Genomic DNA, 19,598 nt, shown 5'->3' with positions numbered 1-19,598 from the left:
TATATATGTGGATTTTTAAAAAAACAATTTCACAAACATAGGATGGGGGAGAGCCATTGGTTTGAGAAAAGATCTAGGCTTGTTTGTGTGTGGATAATAAACTCCATATGGGCCAATGGTGAGACATCTCAGTGAAAATGTGAATGCTTACCTCAACTGCTTTAATAGCTCACAGCATCCAGGATTTGGGAAGGACCAGTCCAGGAGTCCAGGGCAGGAGTCCTCTGCCCTGCTCAACTCATATCTGGAGCATCGTTTTTGTTCCACATCTTAGCCCATTTCCCTTAACTATATAGATATAATAAGAGATAGTTTTAAAATAGCACTTAGGGATTTATAAAACTCTTTCCATATGTGTTAACTCATTTTATCCTCACTACAATCCTGCTGTGTTAGGGCTATTATTGGTCCCATTTTGTAGAGGAGAAAACTGAGACTGAGAAAAGTCAAAGCACTGGCTCAGTCCAGCTGTCTCACAAGATAACAGTAAGATCAAATGAGAAAACATGTATGGAACCCACTTTGTAAAGCTTAAAATGCCGGATAATGGCTAGCTGTTCTTCTGGAAAGACCCCAGTCCGATGCAGTCTTTTTATAGAAGAAACTAAGGGGGAATGACTTGTTTTTGTTTACTCTGATCACAGGCCTGTCGGCGAGATTTTGTAGTATTCCTGCTTTACTCACTAGGCGATGGATGGGGACTCAGAGAGATTAACATTGTCTCACAACTAATTTGATTTACTCAACCTGGTGATTATGACAAATGAAAGCCCGATTCTGAGTTTGATGTTCTTTCTACTGTATGTTATTGCCAGGAGGATTCTCCACTCAGAAGTCTTTTGTCATTCCCAAACCCCTTTGTCTTTAGGTCCCAATTCCTTGCTATGAATTTCAGCACACTTTGACATGTTTCCTTCCCATTCAATAGCCCTCCATCCCATCCTTGCAGCAAGGCCCCAGGCTGACTGTTAAATCTGAATGGCAGACCTGAGCTTGGGTGAAAATTTGGCCTCTCTCTCCTTGGACCCAGAGCATCCTTGACCTGACTCCACACAAAGCTTCAAATTGTATTTTTGCCGAAAGAGAAGGCAGCTCGGGGAGCCTTTGCTCTCTTATCATTCTCCTTCATTTCCCCTTCCCTGTGTAAATGGACTTGAACTTGTTTCATTTGGACCTGCCAACAAGTCTGGGTAACTCACCTTTCATCTTGCTGAAGAGAGATGCAGACTGAAAGCAAGGTGGGAATTGCTTTATTGAGAAAGATAGGAGGGGGAAGAGGGGAGGAAAAGGATGGGAGAGGAAGTCTGAACATGCAGGCTGTTGTCCACAAAATGGTAACACCTCAGGATCTCACATGTTCCATGATGTCTTAGGATTATAAATAGAGAACTAGAAAAAAATCTCCGAAGCCATCCAGTCTAACCAGTCCCCCCCAATTTTATAGAGAAGGAAATTGAGGCCCAGGGAAGGAAGGAAGGAAGGAAGGAAAATTAAAGGGAAGAAGGGAAGAAGGAAGGAAGAAATTAGAAGGGAAGGAAAGGAGGAAAAAAGGAATGGAGGAAAGAAGGAAGGAGGGAGGGGAAGAGGCAAGAAAGGAGAGAAGGAAGGAAGGGAGGAGACGAGTAAGGAGGGAAAAAGGGAAGAAAGGAGGGAAGGAAAAGAGGGAGGAAGGAGGGAAGGAGAGAAAGAAGGAAGAATGGAATTGTTAGTGCTTATTATATATCGAATGCCTTCTAATATGGAATACAAATATAAGCAAAAGGAAAGACTTTCCTCTCAAGGAGATTGGGGGAAAACAATACACAAAAGAAAGCCAAAAAATCTGGGAAAAAGAGTGGCAGACAGATGAGGCAGGTACTAGGAGCATTTGAAAATCCATGAAAGTTAGGGTCAGAGCTGGGGTTGGATCCAGCTTGGGCTCATGGATGGTCTATAGAGAAGAGGTTCCAAGTGCTAAGAGAAGTTCCAGAATGAGACTAGCTGTGAGTCCAAGGGCTATTCTCTGCCTCAGTTTCCTCATCTATAAAAGGTGAGTGACATTGTGAATGGGATCATAGATTTAGAACTGGACAGGGCAGGATTTAGGGCTAATGCACATCAACAGCGGGATTTGAACCTAAGGTAAATTGTTAACAAAGGATCAAACCCTAGATAAATATTATTGCTATTACTGTATGGGTAGCTCTAATGTTACTGCTGGGAGAAGCCTTGGGAGGTCACATGGTACAGCAGAAAGAGTCCTAGATTTGGAGTCAGAGTAGCTGAATTCAAATCCAGCTTCCCAACTTCCTATCTATATGACCCCATGACCAGATCCTTCAATCTTTCTGATCCTCAGTTTCCTCATCTATAAAATGGGGAAGTTGCCTTAGATGAATCCTAAGGGGTTCTGCCACTCTAAATTTGGGATCCTATAAAATTCTCCACTTTACAGATGAGAAAACTGAGTCAAACAGAGTGAAGTTATTTGCCCAGGAAGTCACTAGGAAGCTAAGAAGTACATGAGGCCAGATTTAAACTTAGGTTTTCCTAACTCCTAACCCAGTTTCTATTCACTGAGCCACGTAACTCCTAGCTCTTTCCACTACCTATTTTAAAAGAATTTGTTCCTCTTAGGAGTCTTTTAAATTACTAACTTCCCTCGTACTTAGGCAAGAATTGGATTTGATTTATGGACAGCTGCTTAAGAACACATTCTTTGAGAGGCCATCAATTAGGGAATGGCTGAACAAACTGAGCATATGAATTGTAATGGAGTATTATTGTGTTATAAGGAAAGACAATTATGAGGAATTCAGATGTACATAGGAAGATTTATGTGAGCCAAGTAAGAACAAAGTAAGTTGTACTACAAGTATAATTACTTTTTTTGGTCTTGACCTATGGTTTTATTGGGGTAAAAATTTCTGTCTGTACCAATACACGTTAGTATCTGCTCTATAGTTTATAATCAATGAAGAAGGATTTGTTTTCTCTTTCTCCCATTTCTCTTCCTTGCCCCATCCCCAATTATGGCAAATAAACAATTATGAAATCAAAGCAAATCCCCACATTGACCATAATGCCTCATTCTGCACCTCAAGTCCATCATCTCTGTGTCAGGAAGTGCGATGCTTCTGAAAAATACGGTCAAGAATTGCATCGATCAGATTTTTCAAGTCTTCTCAAGTACAATATATAATTTATAGTATTATACTATAATTATATAATTATATATCATGACTTGTAAGCTAAATGTCTAACACGGGGTAACATAGCCAAGATTCTTACAGGCAGGACTGGAACCCTGTTCTCCCTGATTCAAGACTAGCATTTTATCTGCTATATCACACTGCTGCTCGATAACTACAGTAATGTCAATTTTAAAAATCGCAAAAGAAAACTAAATTCTGAGTGATTTAAAAGCCAACAATGATCCTAGAGAACAAACAATGAGCTATCTCTCCCTCCCTCTTCTCTTCAGAGAGACGGGAGAATTACTAGGACAAACTTGCTCATTTTCTTGCTACTTTCCCAGAAATAATCAGATAAGGATCTTGGGCTTAATTATTTTATTTTGTTTAAACAAAGAGAAGGGGGCCAGGCATTTTCAGTATGATTCCATTAGGTGTCACAGCAGAGTATAGATTCTGCCTGTCAGTAGTCTATCCTTTCTGCTCCCTCCTCCCCGTTGGATACTGATGGAGATGAATCCTTCACAAGTCTTCCTTGTTTGCTCCTGGTGGTGATTTAATGTAATCTCTTATTCAGCACTCAGCCTCTCTTTTCTGGCCTACTTATCTCTGGAGATTTAATCAGCCTCAACTTGTTTCAACAATTAGCTGGGATTTTTTTACCTAGGGAAGATATTGTGGTCCTTGAGTCCATCTATTTCTCTCCTCTGGTAGTTTGTAGAGTTTTTATCAGATGAAACAATATTAATCCAATCACAATAACTCAGAGCCCCCAGTTAGAAAAATTCCTAAAATTGAGACATAGGCTTGATTCTCTGCATTCATTTAATTTTTTGTGGATTTCAAAACAACCCGTGGCTTGTTTTGAAATAAGAGGCAGGATCAGAATAAAGGAAATGTTTACGTAAAAGAAATGTTCTCTGATGTTCCTCTGTCTCTGTCTCTGTCTCCCTGTCTGTCTCTCTCTCTCAGGGAAGAGGGAAAGAAAGAGAAAGGAAGAAAATTTGGAATTAAAAATTTTATTTAAAAATGAATGTTAGGGGCAGCTAGTTGGTGCAGTGGATAGAGCACCAGCTCTGAATTTAGGAGGATCTGAGTTCAAATGTGGCCTCAGATACTTAACACTTCCTGGCTGTGTGACCCTGGGCAAGTCACTTAATCCCAATTGCCTCAGCAAAAAAACAAAAACAAGTGAATGTTAAAATTATATTTGCATGTAATTGGAAAAAATAAAATACCATTTAAAAGACAAAAAGAAGCAAGCAGAGGATATTATATGGACACTGGATAGAATGTCTGATCCTTTTCCGTGATCTTGGAAAAAGCCACTTAATTTTTCTGGACCTCAAACTTCTATCTATAAAATCTGAGTGTTTGGACCAGATTGAACGGCTTTTAGGGTCCTTCTAAGTTCTAAATTTCTGATTCTAAGTATGAGATTTGAGGCTCAATCAAATTGGTATTTAAGTGCCTACTATTTGCCCCAGAGCCAGGAGGTCCAACTCCTTTGTACCTCAGCTGCCTCGAAGGGACAGGATGTATCTCTGTCTGCACTGGTCATGCTCTGGGCCACCTCAACTTCTCTCTGTTTCCACAGTTTGACATGCAAAGGATAACGCTGGAGGAGCTGAAGCATATCCTGTACCATGCATTCCGGGATCACCTAACGATGAAAGACATTGAAAACATTATTATCAATGAAGAAGAGAGCCTGAATGAGAACTCGGGAAACTGCCAGACAGAGTTTGAAGGAGGTAGGTCCCTTTGCCAGGCCCGCTGCTGGCCCACTCCCACCCAATCCAGATTTGGGGGGGCCCTGACTTTGGTACATGAAGAATGTCCACGATCTCCCCCATCCCCAGGAAATTTTTGCTGCAGCCCCAAAGGAGGAAACTGAAATTATTTAAGCTGTCGGCCTTTCGAGGTATGGGGCTCCTTCCAATTCTGGCATTTTTAATTCCCCATTTATTAAGCATAACTTGTGTGCAAGGAGCCTTTGGGATACAAAGGAAACAGTCCTTGCCTTCATGGAGTTTATATTCCCCTGGCAGAATACTCCATACACACAGATAAATGGGGAAGGAGAGAAGAAAAAGAGAGAATTCTGCAGGAGCAATCTATGAGTCCATCAACGAGGGTTTGTTAAAGTCCTACTGGGTGCCAGACATTATTCTGGGTGATGGCAATAGGATACAAAAACAGAAACAATGGCAGGGACTTAGAGCTGGTACCTGAGAGGAAATTTGAAGAAAGAGAAGCAAGGAAGAGAGGTGCAATGAGATAGGGACCATGGAGAGAGACCTTTGGGAATGCAAAAAGGCAAGCAGGCATTTAATAGCTGAGTACTTGAACGTCTCATACAATGCCAAGTCCATGGCTTAGCTAAAAGAAAAGCATAATTCAATTGAATTTACATTTACTGCATGTCTACCATGTGGCAGGCACAGTGCTAAATATTGAAGCTACAAAGAGGGAAAAGGCAGCCCTCACTTTCTGGGAGCTTACAAACTAATCAAGCAAACAAAAAAAAAGCACTTATTGAGCACCTAAATGAGCTAAGTAATATATTAGAAGCTAGGCTACCAAAACAAAAGTGACAAAGCTTATAGAAAAAAGATAAGAAAAGACCAAGCAAACTCTAGATAGAATTAGCTCGAAACAGAGCTATAGTGTGAAGAAAATTAAACAGAACCAATTGGGGGTCCCTCATGTTCAGCTCATGTTCAGATGCTGAAATAATGAAACAAACAAAAAATAAAAGGAGGGGTTGGGATCCAGGTTTAACAAAGCTGCAGAGAAGGAGAAGAAGATACAGATTCAGTGAATCTTCTGGGATAACAACTTTTCTCTTTTAGCAGTTTTGTAAATATTATAAAAATGTGGGATGTTATTTAAGATAACTACATATTTCCACATATTACCTTTTCTCCGTCTGTATTTGTTTTTTTTTTTTTTTTTCAATCAAGAGAGTTTTCTTGACAAGCAGATAACTTACTTCCTCCTTTTTTACTTTGAAGCTCAGGGCTCTTATAAAAGTCATTTTCAGCAAGGTTATCCTTCCCATCACCAACATAACAAAACACCCAGAGTTCTTTTTCAATCTGCTTAAAGTTTGCTATTTAAGTCAATTAAATGCTTTGTTTCTTCTAGACATTTGGAAACATTTTTGAACACGGCCAAATATTAAATTTTTAAATAGAATTCTATAATGATTCCTTGATTGTTATCATTGATGCTGAAGTTATTTTTGGTGGCCCCTTCATAATGGCAGCACCCAGAGTTGATTAAAGTCAAAAAGAAGAGTCTTTATAAGCAGCCAGGTGTTAGGAGTAAAGAGTGCTCAGATTGGAAGCAGGAGACCAGGGTTGGACATGACCTTGAACACCACTCTCGGCCTCAGTTTTCCCAATTCTAAAACGAAGAGGTTGGACTAGATGGCCTCTGAGCTCTCTTCTAGCTCTAGCTATGCTCTCTTTCTTAAGGATAGAATTTACAGGTAAGAAAAGACCAAGCAAACTCTAGATAGAATTAGCTCCAAACACAGCTATAATGTGAAGAAAATTGGACAGAACCAACTGGGAGTCCCTCATGTTCAGCTCATGTTCAGATGCTGAAATAATGAAATAAACCAAAACTAAGGGAAGGGCTTGGTATCGAGGTTTAATGAAACACTTGCCAAGAAGGGGATGAGGGAATCTTCTGGGGTATTAAGTTTTCTCTTTGAGCAGTCAGTCGGTGGCAGGGCAGTCTTTAGTCCAGACAAGCTTCACTCACTTATTCTGATTAATTGAGGGAAATGCCAGTCTGGGCTAAAGATAAGTCTGAATTATAGACTATTAAAAATGTACTCTTATTGTGTGAAAGGTACATATTGTACCACAAGCTGATGGTTAACAAACTGCTTCCAACTCGAGATCCTGCTGGTCTTGCTTTAATGAATATGCTAAACGTCATTTTTGGGGGAAAAAAATCATATTTGTTAGCTGCAAACAGGGGCTGCCAAGCTACTTGGAAACAGTTTGTTCTCCTTAAGTAGATTAAACATGCCCCCTGCCATCTTGTTCACACAATGACTTTGCTTAGCAAATAGAGAATGACGTAGGGAAGAGAACCCTGGAGGGTGAGTCAGGAGTATCTGGCTTCTAATTCCAACTGTGCAACTTTCTAGCTGAGTGACACGGACACTGTCCCTTCCTCTCTGTGTCTGAGTTTCTTCTGTACATTGAAAGGACCGGGTGACCAGATGATTTCCAAGATTCCTTCCTAGTCTAACACAATTGTCCTAAACTCTGAATTGATGTAACTTGAATGAATGAATGATGTTCTATCGTGGCTGGATACCAGAAGTTGCTGTTCTTTAGACAGATGCTACAGGAGTGATTCACTTAAGGTGATCACTGTATATTTCAGTCATTTGCAACTCCATAAAGATAACCAGTGGATAGAATGCTGGGTCTAGAGTTAGGAAGACTCATCTGAGGTCAAATTCAACCATGGACAATTTTTTTGCTGGGTGACCCTGGGAAAATTACCTAACCCTATTTGCCTCAGTTTCTTCACTCATAAAATGAGATGGAGAAGGAAATTGCAAATCACCCCAGAATCTTTGCCAAGAAAACTTCAAATTAGATCATCAAGAGTCTGAAATGACTAAATAAAGCAGCCTCTAAAAAGCTTATATTATACTGGAGGGACAGTGTCTATGGATAAATACAAGCTATGTGCACAATAAATATAAAATCCAGTGGCTACATGGAATTACTGACTAGACAGCTTCCCCAGGAGTCAGGAAAAATGAATTTTGAGGCATGCCTCTGATACATACTGGCTGTTTTGTGACCCTGAACAAATGATTTAACCTTTCTCAGCCCCAGGAAACTCTGAGAGAATGAGTTACGCAGCAGGTACTGGACTGTACAAGTCAGGGCCATTTCCTCACTAGAAACTTTCTGTATCAATGAGATTACAGATCAACTACAACACGTAAATATACACACATTGATATATATATGTATATAGTTATATATAATGTATATTATATAATAATATATGATAAAAACAATAAAATATAAATAGATAAATAAAAATAGAATAATAATAATAACTAAAAACAATAAAATAATAAAAATTAAAAACAAAATAAAATTTTAACAATAGCTAACATATATATACAATATGTTATGTACATATATACATACAGATATATATATAGTATTTCACTATGTGCTAGGCACTAGGCTAAAAATTTTATAATTATTAACTCATTTGTTCTTTACAACAACCTTGGGAGGATCATACTATTATGATCCCCATTTTACAGAAGAGGAAATGGAAGCAAACAAAATTAAGTGACTTGCCCAGGGTCACACAGCTAGTATCTGAAGCTGGATTTGAATTCAGGTCTTGCAGTTTCTGGTCCCAGGGATCTATCCACTGTATTACCTAGCTGCCTTTTAAAATCTCTGTGATAAGGATGAACAGCTTAGATGGGGTAGGAGAGGCATATATTAAGAAATCAGTGTGATGTAAAAGCTAAAGTGCTCAACAAAAATAGAGTAAAGTTTTTAAAATAATGATTACCTAGTAACCTGATCTGATCTTTCCAGTGAGAGGATTGACATCTCTTTTGCATGTTTTTCACCATCCTCTATGAAGCATTATCCTAACATCTTATAGGAAACTGCATTTCCATGTTTATGAGTGCACAGGTATAATTTACATATATCACACCAGTCAGGGCAGATACTACAAATGGCCACACAACTGGTCCCAGAACTGTAGAGGAGTCGGATTGCTTGGAAAAATGGCAAAATTTTCTTAATGACTCAGAGTTTTCCCCACCACCAAAAGCCAACTCTTTAATATGCTTCTGCTGATGTTGGTTTTCCCGAGGGAGCATCTCTTCCCTACACTGGCCTTTCATGAGCTCAATTCCACTCTTGATCATCACGACAGCTTTGCCCCGTTTCATTTCTGCCTCTTTCTTTAGGTAGCCTGGTGCAGCCCATCCCCACTCCCCGACCTCCAGCCTAAGTCCTGGGTGTTCACCGCATCGATGCCAGGCTTAATGATGTCCCCTGATCAGACTCAGCCTCTTTAATATCAGAAATTATAGGTTTGTGCCACCAAGCTAGGACCATGAACATACTTCCATTTTGTTGTTCAGTCATTTTTTCAGTTACGCCCAAATCTTCATGATCCCATTTGAGGTTATCTTGGCAAAGAAAATGAAGTGATTTGCCATTTTTTTCTCCAACTTATTTCACAAATGAAGAAACTGAGGCAAATGGATTTAAGTGACTTGTCCAGCTAGTAAGTGTCTGAAACTGGATTTGAACTCCCGAAGATGAGTCCCTGACCCTGCAATCTATCCACTGTACCACCTAGTTGCCCCTAGTGTTCTATTATTTTACAAAACCCTTCCTACCTTCTGGGGATATAAAGAGTCTGAGTAGCAGTGTTTCCCTCTCACAGTCTGGGTGAGATGCTGTTTGAGTTTCCTGAGCTCATCAGTGCCTGAGGTAAGATTTCTCTTGAAGCTGGCCCATTTGATCCGAAGTCCGCCATATTCTTTTCAATAGCAAATGGCTTCTCAGTCAGAAGCTCTTTTCTTTTGCAGCATGCATCCCCTCACTGACACTTAAAGACTGATTTGTAATTTCATCATCTAATCCCACTGGCTCAGGTCTATGGACTCCCACAGCTTGGCTGCCCTGTTGGCTGCCTGTCTGTCAACTGTTCTTTATTAAGTGTTCTCATGCAAAATTAGAATATGTCTTGAGATTGATCATGCTTGCCACTGATTTACTTACTGCATAATCCATACTGAGATGCAGATTCTAGGCACTCATCTGTCACTCTTGCTCACATCAAGCTAAAAAGAGGAAAAGATTCATTTGTTCCCCAAATGATCTCCTTCCTCCAATGGCACACTGTTTGTGTCTTTTCTCAAGGCAGAGAGATTCTTGGACCTCATGACCAAACTCACCTTCCCCATCACTCATCTCTTTAATCCTTTAGAACATTGGCCATCAACAGAAATTGTTTTTCATTAAAACAGTGTTCAAATCAATACTAATGAGTCACCCAGAAGCAAAACAGGAGCAGTATGTGTTTGTGTGGATAGTAGGGAACTAGATTATGTAAAGTCCTGTAAGGGCCCTCAAAAACTATCCTGTTCAATCCTTTCATTGAATAGATAAGAAAACTGAGGTGAGGTGATTTTTCCAAGGTCATATAGATAGAATGGGAACCCAGATCCTCTGGTTCTGATTCTAGCACTTTTTCTCCTGCCCCAATCTTAAATTTTATTTTTTTTATAACTTTTCATTGATAGAACTCATGCCAGGGTAATTTTTTACAGCATTATCCCTTGCACTCACTTCTGTTCTGATTTTTCCCCTCCCTCCCTCCACCCCCTCCCCCAGATGGCAAGCAATCCTTTACATGTTGAATAGGTTACAGTATATCCTGGATACAATATACGTGTGCAGAACCGAACAGTTCTCTTGTTGCACAGGGAGAATTGAATTTAGAAGGTATAAATAATCTGGGAAGAAAAACAAAAATGCAAGCAGTTTATATTCATCTCCCAGTGTTCTTTCTTTGGGTGTAGCTGCTTCTGCCCATCTTTGATCAATTGAAACTGAATTAGCTCTCTTTCTTGAAGAGATCCACTTCCATCAGAATACATCCTCATACAGTATCATTGTTGAGGTATATAATGATCTCCTGGTTCTGCTCATTTCACTTAGCATCAGTTCATGGAAGTCTCGCCAGTCCTCTCTGTATTCATCCTGCTGGTCATTCCTTACAGAACAATAATATTCCATAACGTTCATATACTACAATTTACTCAACCATTCTCCAATGATGGGCATCCATTCATTTTCCAGCTTCTAGCCACTACAAACAGGGCTGCCACAAACATTTTGGCACATACAGGTCCCTTTCCCTTCTTTAGTATCTCTTTGGGGTATAAGCCCAGTAGAAGCACTGCTGGATCAAAGGGTATGCACAGTTTGATAACTTTTTGAGCATAGTTCCAAATTGCTCTCCAGAATGGCTGGATGTGTTCACAATTCCACCAACAATGTATCAGTGTCCCTGTTTTCCCACATCCCCTCCAACATTCCACATTATTTTTCCCTGTCACTCTAGCCAATCTGACAGGTGTGTAGTGGTATCTCAGCGTTGTCTTAATTTGCATTTCTCTGATTAATAATGGCCAATCTTAAATTTTAAAAGAAAGATGATAAAATTGGGCAAAAAGGGAGGAAGGGAACAGGACATGAGAACATGATTTAACCTTTCTCAACCTCCTTTTCCTCATCTGTAAAATGAAGGGCTTAGACTAGACTGCCTTTGAGGTTTCTTTAGGGTCTAAACCTTAAGGAGGAAGAAAAAGAGAGAATGAGGAATAGAAGACAAATGGAGAGGAAGGAAAGGAAAAAGGGAATGATGAAGGAAGATAAGTGGAAAAGAAGGAGAGGATGAGGAAGAGAAAAATAAAGAAAAATGGAGATAAAGAAAGGAAAGGAAAGAATGAGAAAAAGAAGAAAGACAAGTAGAGATGGAGGAAGAAAAGGAAAGAATGAGGAAGGGATGAAGAAAGACAGAAAGACAAGTGGAGATGGAGAGAGCAAAGGAAAGAATAAGGAAGGGATGAATGAAGACAAGTAGAGATGAAGGAAGGAATGAGGAAGGGATGAAAGAATACAAATAGAGAGGGAAGAAGCAAAGGAGAAAATGAGGAAGGGAAGAAGGAAGACAAGTAGAGATAGAGGAAAGAAAGGAGAGAATAAAGGAGGGATGAAAGAAAAGAGGGAGGGAGGGAGGAAAGGAAGATAAGTAGAGATGAAGAAAGGAAAGGAGAGAATGAGGAAGGATGAAGGAAGATAAGTGAAGAGTGAGAAAGCAAAGGAAAGGATGAAGAATGACTGAAGGAAGACAAGTGGAGGTAGAGGAAGAAAAGGAGAGAATGGGGAAGGGATGAAGGAAGACAGAAAAACAGGTAGAGATGAAAGAAGGAAAGAAAAGAATTTGGAAAGGATGAAAGAAGACAAGTGGAGAGGGAAGAAGCAAAGGAGAGAATGAGGAAGGAAAGAAGGACAAGTAGAGATACAGGAGGGAAAAGAGAGAATAAAAAAGCGATGAAGGAAGATAAGTGGAGAGGAGGAGAAGAAACAATGAGGGAAGGAAGAGAAGTAGAAGGCTGCACAGCCTCACACCCCCAGCTCTTCTCCTGCAGACTTGAACTGTCATGATTCAAATCACATCAATCTGACCCCAGGGTGCCCACCCTGGGGCCCGGCACTTGTAAGTGATGCTGCTGCTGTGCACTTTGGGCATTTCATCTTCAGTGATGACATTCAAATGAAAAGGACACAATGCATCACTGCTACCATCCACCATGGAGAGGCTGGTTCTGTGACTGTTGAGTGCCAGGGAGGGCAAAAGTGACTCGCTCAGTGTCACACATAGCAAGTGGTAAATCTGAAGGCCTCTGCAAACATTCTATGCACCACAATATGATGCATTATGCGTCTTTTACAAATGAAAAAAGTGAGACTGAAAGAGGTGAAGATGTGTCTGTCTATCCATATCAACATCAACAAAAACAGAGCTTAAGCCGATATGGCCACACAGAGCAGCTATCAGCCAATGCATCAGTTAGGAGACTCCTTAATCTTTTTCTGCATCCTGGACCCTTTGGAACTCAGAAACCTGTGCTCGTCTTCTCAGAATAAGGTTTCTAATGCATAAAATAAAATATGTGAGATTAAAAGGAAACCAGCCATATGGAAAAACAGTTATCAAAACAGATTTTCAAAGTTCAGATACCCTGGGTTAAGAATTACGAATTCGAGTGTGATATATACCTCAGCTTCTTAAAGTGCGACTTGCAACCCTGTAGGGGGTCTTGTAAATGAATGTGAGGATCACAAAATTATGATTTATTGTCAGTGAATGTTTGATTTCTACATTTCTCTTATTATATCTATATACCCTGAGTCACGTAAAAATGTCTTGGACAAAAAGGAATTATGAGTGGAAAAAGTTCAAGAAGCCCTGAGCTCTAGCATGAATTAAATTGCTTGTGTTTAAGCCATTCCTACCTCTGCTTAAGAGGAAATCTACAAATTTTATATTCAGTGACGGGAATCCAATTTCACCTGATATTTGATATCATGACAGTTCTTATCAAGTGATTTGGGTGCCAATGACTCCCATTCAGCCTTGGAGCTGCCAACAGGAAACTCCATGATGAATTTTATGGCAGAACCAGGGAGGGATGATCTGGGCCACTTTGTATAGTGCTGACTGGAGGCAATGTGGTACAGTGGGAAGATTATCGGATTTGGGATCAGAAAGTCTAGGTTTAAATCCTAATTCTAATGAACACTTACTTTTAATGTGACTTTAATCAAGTCACTTAATTTCCACAGGCCTCAATTTCCTTATCTGAAAATGAAGAAGTGACATTAGGTGGCTTTGAAGGTCACGCCCAGTTTTAGTAAAATCAGTTAAAATTGCAAGTGACCAAACAGTGAATTGAGATGAACTTAATCCCCTCCCAGCTGCTCCAAACCCTGCAAAGGGGACCTGTTTAGCATAACTGGCTTTGAGATAATTGAGGGAACTTGTCCTGTGTGCAAAAACTGCTGAGTTGTAACAGTTTCCTTCTTACTAGAAGCTTACCTCCATGAGTTCCAGCCACCTCTCACCTTCTCCTTCCTCCTGGACTCAGAATAATTTTTTTTTGAAAGCAGCAACAAGGAGCCCCAGGGCAAGGCCTTGTGGGCTCTTACCTGGCTTTCTCGGTCTCTTTCTCCACATTGACTTTTCTCCCACTCTCTTCCCCTCAGCCTGACCACCTCCTCAATCAATAGCTCAGGTTGAAAGGAAACTAGGATTGTTTTCAGAATGATCCTATGATGGATGTCCCAGCTGAACAGCTGAACGTTAGATTGGAACTTTCCTAACTGATTTGCCAAAGTTGATCCATTTCCCAATTTGTTCTTCTTTTCATTTCTTCAGATTTTAGTCTCATCATGGTAAAATCACTGTGGTTCACATATAATTACATAAATACAATTATATATTTTACTTAGATCTACAATCCATCCATTCATTTGGTCTCAACTGATCCATACATATGTATATATATATGCACATGCATGGATGTATATGTATATCGTGTAAAGGTCAGGTTGATCATTTATGAATGGAGTGGTTTTCTCTGTCCTTCTCCTGTGGATTAAATGCCCAGAGTCACACAACCAGCAAGTGTCTGAGGCCAGATTTGAACTCAGTTCTTTGTGATTCCAGGTTCAGTGTTCTATTCATTGGGTCACCTGGTTGCTTCAAAGGTCAGATAGAGAAACCGCTATATAAGCCATGCCTCGGAGAGAGATTGATTAGCTTGCTGAATTTCCATCAGCCAAGTCTACGTGCATATTTATAGCTACACGTGTACCTATAAACATATATAGCTATCAATATGCTCGTAGTGAATGGCAAGCAGAAAAGAAATGGCGGCCATTCAATCCCCAACTGCAACTGATCTTGGAGAGAAGACAGGAAATATACTCATCTGTCCTGAGCTTAAGAGGAACATAGTAGAGCAGCCTTGCCATGCTCAGAGGCTAGGAGAGCAGGGATCCAGAGAAGAGGATTCATAAAGATTGGGTGGTGACCAAGCTTCCACTGAAGAGGGGACTTGTTTAAAGATGAAGGCACTCATGCCTCGAGAGGAAAGCTCTCTCTCTTTGACTCTGAAGCTTCATCTTTCCTTTCTTTTAAGACTGAATCCTTTTAAAGTAGAATATATGTGGAGATCAAGGATTCTTAGAATGCCGGAGATAAAAGAACTCTTTCCAATTGTCTAGTCTATTCAGAAAAGGACACAAAAACAAATAAGACACTTTTGTTAATATGTTAAATGTAATATATATTTTAAAGCAAAAAAATTTAAAGTTAACAGAATTTGTAATTTCCTGAATAATCTAGTTTTTCCTATTCCTTATATATTGAAATGTTTGGTGATGGTTTTAAAATGTATCGTAAAAAAGAAGAAAATGTAATTGAAAAAGTTGTTTACTCTAACCATCACATTTTCAAAGGAAGAAACCAATGTCCATCATTTTCTGTAAATCAAGTTACCTGCCCAAGGCCATTTAGCTAGCAACAAAGCTAGGTTTAAAACCCTGGTTTTTCTGCACATAGTAGATACTTAATGGATTTTTGTTGAGGTCCTTGGTGAGGTTGAAGCTCTCCTAGCTTCTTAGCTTTTTTCCACCACTACATGCTGCTGCCCTCACCAGCACCATTTAAAAATCAGAGAATGAAATCTTCACGTTGACATTTGGAATGGTCACCTTGCTGTCATGGGCCCCATCTCCCTGCTCCTTCTGGGCCACTGGTCCTTCCTAAAACAGAAACCATAAGGTGGCTAGAATTCATATATCCTGAATGAAATAAAATTTGAGCTATCCCCATCACAGATCTTTCTACAGGTATAGGAGAAGGAAGAGGGAGTCACCAGCTAATGATTGACAGCTCTATCTCTTATATAATCTTTGTTATATTCAGTCCTAATACAATGACCCTACAATTTGCTGCCTTAGGCTTCCACATATAGCCATACAAACACATATGCAGACACACCCAAACATAAACACACATACGCACATCCCTTTACTTAGATCTCCAATCCATCCATCCATTTGGTCTCAACTGATCCGTGGCTTCAACTGACCCCATATAACCTATTCATCCAAGTCTCTTTTAAAGGAAAGCAAGCTCAATGGAAGCCATGTTGTCCAATATGGTGGCCAGAAGAGTGGATAAAAGTTTTGAACTATGTGGTCTCTAAGGTCCTTGTCAGCCCCTCACCTAGGGTCCTATGACCATGTTAATTTATGGTCCTTAGTTTTTAAGGTTTCCAGGTAGAATAATTTATTCTGAAGGTCTCATTATATGAGAATTTTTCAATGACCTTGCCCCAAGGCAATGATGTGCTGAGCTGAGACCTAACAATGCTTGGACAACAGCAGAGTCCATAAGCACATGTTGACCCCTCATTATTCTTCATGATTCAGTTTTGATTTGTTCTCATCTATCCTCCGGATAGTGAAAATCAATATTCTGAAGATACAGGTTCTACTTGTCCCATATAAGACTCTGTGACCTTGGACAAATCATTTAATCTGCCAGTACCCCAGGCAGCCTTCTAAGCATCTGAGGTACAGAAAAGTGCTGACCTGCATTGGGAGAGGGAGTTGCTCTAAACCAGTGAGCTCCCACAGGTTTCCTCTCTTGCTCATAAATCTTCACTGGTTCCCAATTACCTCCTGGTTGAAAGAAGTCTTCATTTAGCTTCAAAAGGTTTCTAGGACCTGGCTCCTATTGATAGACTTCTTCCATATGATCCTTCTTCATGTTCTAACCAAACTAACCTGCATGTTCTCCTAACTATCTACCATCAACCACCCATAATCTACCATCTCCCACCTCTGTACCTTTGCCCAGTCTGTCTCCCATGCCAACGATGCACTCTCCTTTGATGGAGCTCTCTTAGAATCCTGAGCTCCCCTCAAGATTCATTTGGGATTCTATACTGAGCAATCTGAGCAGTGATCAGTTCTTTCCCTCCTGAAATAATCCATCCTCTCCTGATCTATCCATGTATGCAGGACCATAGAATTGGGCTATGGACTGAATCTGTGCCCTCAAAGAATTCCCAGGTGAGGGAACTCCCTCACTCAGTGCCTGTTGGCACCTTCTCCACCACCTAGGATCTTAGCTTCCTAAAGCCCTGAGAATTTAAGTAATTTGCTCAACCTTCTTAGCATCAAGACTGACTCACTATCCACTGCACCACCCATCTCTGACAGGTACCAAGGGATCATATGTCAGAACCATGAAGCACCCCAGAGCCCATTTAGAGCAAAAGCACAGGCACTGAGTGAGTGAAGAGTTCACTCAGAATTGCCTATGTATGTCACCCTAGAACCTTTTCTGTGTCATGGAGCCCATTAGCAGGTTCACAAAATCTCCTTCTGTGTTTTAAAATACACAGGATTACAAAGGAAGCAAAATATACTGAAATTAAAAAGAAAATCCACTTACAGATTCCCGGTTAAGAAACTCTACCACAGAAGAGTCTAATCTCCCCGAAGGCAGGGGCTGCTTCTTTTTGGTCTTTATGTTCCATTCCTAGCCTCGGGCCTCCGCCATTGCAGGCAGTTAATAAATGTTGGTTGAATGAAAGTGAACGCAGAAGATGGCATGTCTTTTCTCACTCTGCCCTTTCTCTCGCTTCTCTCTCCTTGTCCACATCTCCCCCTCCTTCCCCCAGTGCATTCCCAGAAGCAGAACAGACAGACCTGCGTCCGGAAGAGCTTAATATGCGCCTTTGCCATGGCCTTCATTATCAGTGTCATGCTGATCGCGGCCAATCAGATCCTCCGCAGCGGCATGGAGTAGTAAGTAGTCTCTCACCCGACACTGTGAAACCAAACTCGCCATGCATGTGCATGCCCGGTGGGCAGACTTTTTTCTCCATGAAACCGGAAAGGGAACGAGGTGGACAACAAGACGCTTTCGGCAAAGGGAACCCGAGGCCGGCAGGACGACCCGTCTTGAGAACCAGCTCCATCTTCTTGTCAGGGACACCAAAGGGCTGTCTTCAATGCTTTAATAGTTTTGTTTCCTAATGCAATAAAATTTAAAAAAAAATAAAAACCCGGGGAGTTCTGAATTCTTGCTTCAGCCATCAATAGGAACTCTGAGGAGAAGCTTCATTTCCATCTGGGACGGACGTGTGGTGGACTAAGCTGGGAGTTGGAAAGAGAGAGAGAGAGAGATCGGAGACTGAGCGCGAGCTGCGATTGCGCCCGGCCAACTCCCATACATCCAACCCAAAGCTTGGCCACCAGCAGACTCTTTCTGGGGGTGGGTCTGTTTAGGCTCTACAGAAGCTGACTTTGGTGTATCTGCAAAGAAGGCCACCCTTTCATCCCCTTCAGCTTCTTCCGTCCACTCCCAAAGGAGCCCCTGCGGTCTGAGGGCAAAGCCATTGTACAGGGTCATGGTTTTCAAGTGATAGCACGCCTCAGCGGTGTGCGTGTGTGTTTGCGTGCTATTCCTACTTTTTTTTTTAAACTGCCTTGGACATGGGACTTTTGTTGGCAGAATTGAGGGCTGGGGAGGAGGGCTTTGGGTCTCCATTTGCAGTTTCTTTCTGTCCCCAGCGCAGATAGGGGAAGCTCCTTTTATGCACCAGCATCTTGGAATCTGCATAGAGCCTTTTTTCCCAAACTTGCCTCCTGCGCAGCCATTAGAGAGAGAGAGAGAGCGAAAGAAAAAAAAAAGAAAATATGTGTGTATATGTATAAATATATAGATATATTTGGCTTCCTTATGTATGTGCCCAACTGTGCCATTGTCCATTCTAACTTTTTTTGTTTCTGCTATAAATCAATCCCTTAGCAAAGCAATTATTATTATTATTATTGTTATGATTATGATTATGATTGTTATTCTTTTTTCTTAGAGTATATGGGGATGGAATGTTTTAAACCCTCCAACTGTGTGTTATCTTTGGTGATAGAGATAAAGAATGAGCAAATCTTTCTGCCATATCTACTCTGTAGGTGACACTCCTGGAGGAGCATCTTTCCTTTTCTCCGTCACTCACCCTTCCCCCTTCCCTGTCAGGTTCCATCAGTGTGTGGGCTCAGGGTAAAATCAGCTGAACTGAGCATTTTAAGCCAAAGTGACTGAGATGGAAAGATCAAACTTCTATATTTTACATAACATCTCCTGACATTCAGATTCTGCGATTGACTCATTTTCATGGAAGAGATTTTAATGAGCTTAGCAAACAAGACAGGTAATTTACTTTTGCATGCACGGTAGTGATGGTGGTGGTGGTATGGTGGCGGTGGGAAAGAGGGGAACAAAATGACCTGTTTTCAATGCAATCTTAAAAACTGTAATTTAGTCTCTTTTCCAAGGTGCCGTATCAGTCCATTACAATTAATTCTCGTCTTACATAGTCTGATTAGCGAATTCTCATCAGCTGTAACATTTCTCTGTAATATTTCTTGTTGTACTTTTCCAAGCTCGGTTGGGAGCTCAGAAATACTTCATTAAATTCTGTCATGGGGTTTTTCTGGGTGCATTCTCATCTCCATCCTAAATCCCCAAACTTTCTCTTGCTCGTTGCCTTTCTTTTCTTCCCGGTTTGGGGTGACCCAACACTTGCCTGGCTAGGTTTGGGAGCTTGCTTTGTCTTCTTTGAACCTGCTTTCCAAATCTCTAGCCATGACTCTTCCTTCCCTCCATCCCAAGATACCCCACCCTTGCACTCTGTCCTCACTCTGAGCTTTCTCCTCCCTCCTCCTTCTCAGTCACGAC

The 19,598-nt window shown here is 40.8% G+C and overlaps 1 protein-coding gene across 2 annotated transcripts in view; it reads left to right on the top strand.

Moving 5' to 3' along the window:
• CALN1 (calneuron 1) overlaps positions 1 to 19,394 on the top strand; it is a 395,181-nt gene extending 375,787 nt beyond the window's left edge. For both annotated transcript variants that reach the window (XM_051992010.1, XM_051992011.1), the window contains exons 5-6: positions 4,771 to 4,927; positions 17,536 to 19,394. In XM_051992010.1, the coding sequence (XP_051847970.1) occupies positions 4,771 to 4,927; positions 17,536 to 17,663 (285 nt within the window). In that variant the 3' untranslated portion in view covers positions 17,664 to 19,394. The remainder of the gene's footprint in view (positions 1 to 4,770; positions 4,928 to 17,535) is intronic.
• Positions 19,395 to 19,598: the final 204 nt, after the last annotated feature.

Source organism: Antechinus flavipes, chromosome 4 (genome assembly GCF_016432865.1).
Source record: "Antechinus flavipes isolate AdamAnt ecotype Samford, QLD, Australia chromosome 4, AdamAnt_v2, whole genome shotgun sequence".
NCBI lineage: Eukaryota > Metazoa > Chordata > Mammalia > Dasyuromorphia > Dasyuridae > Antechinus > Antechinus flavipes.
Note: the sequence above shows the minus strand (reverse complement) of the source record. Positions and strands in the feature narration are given on the sequence as shown.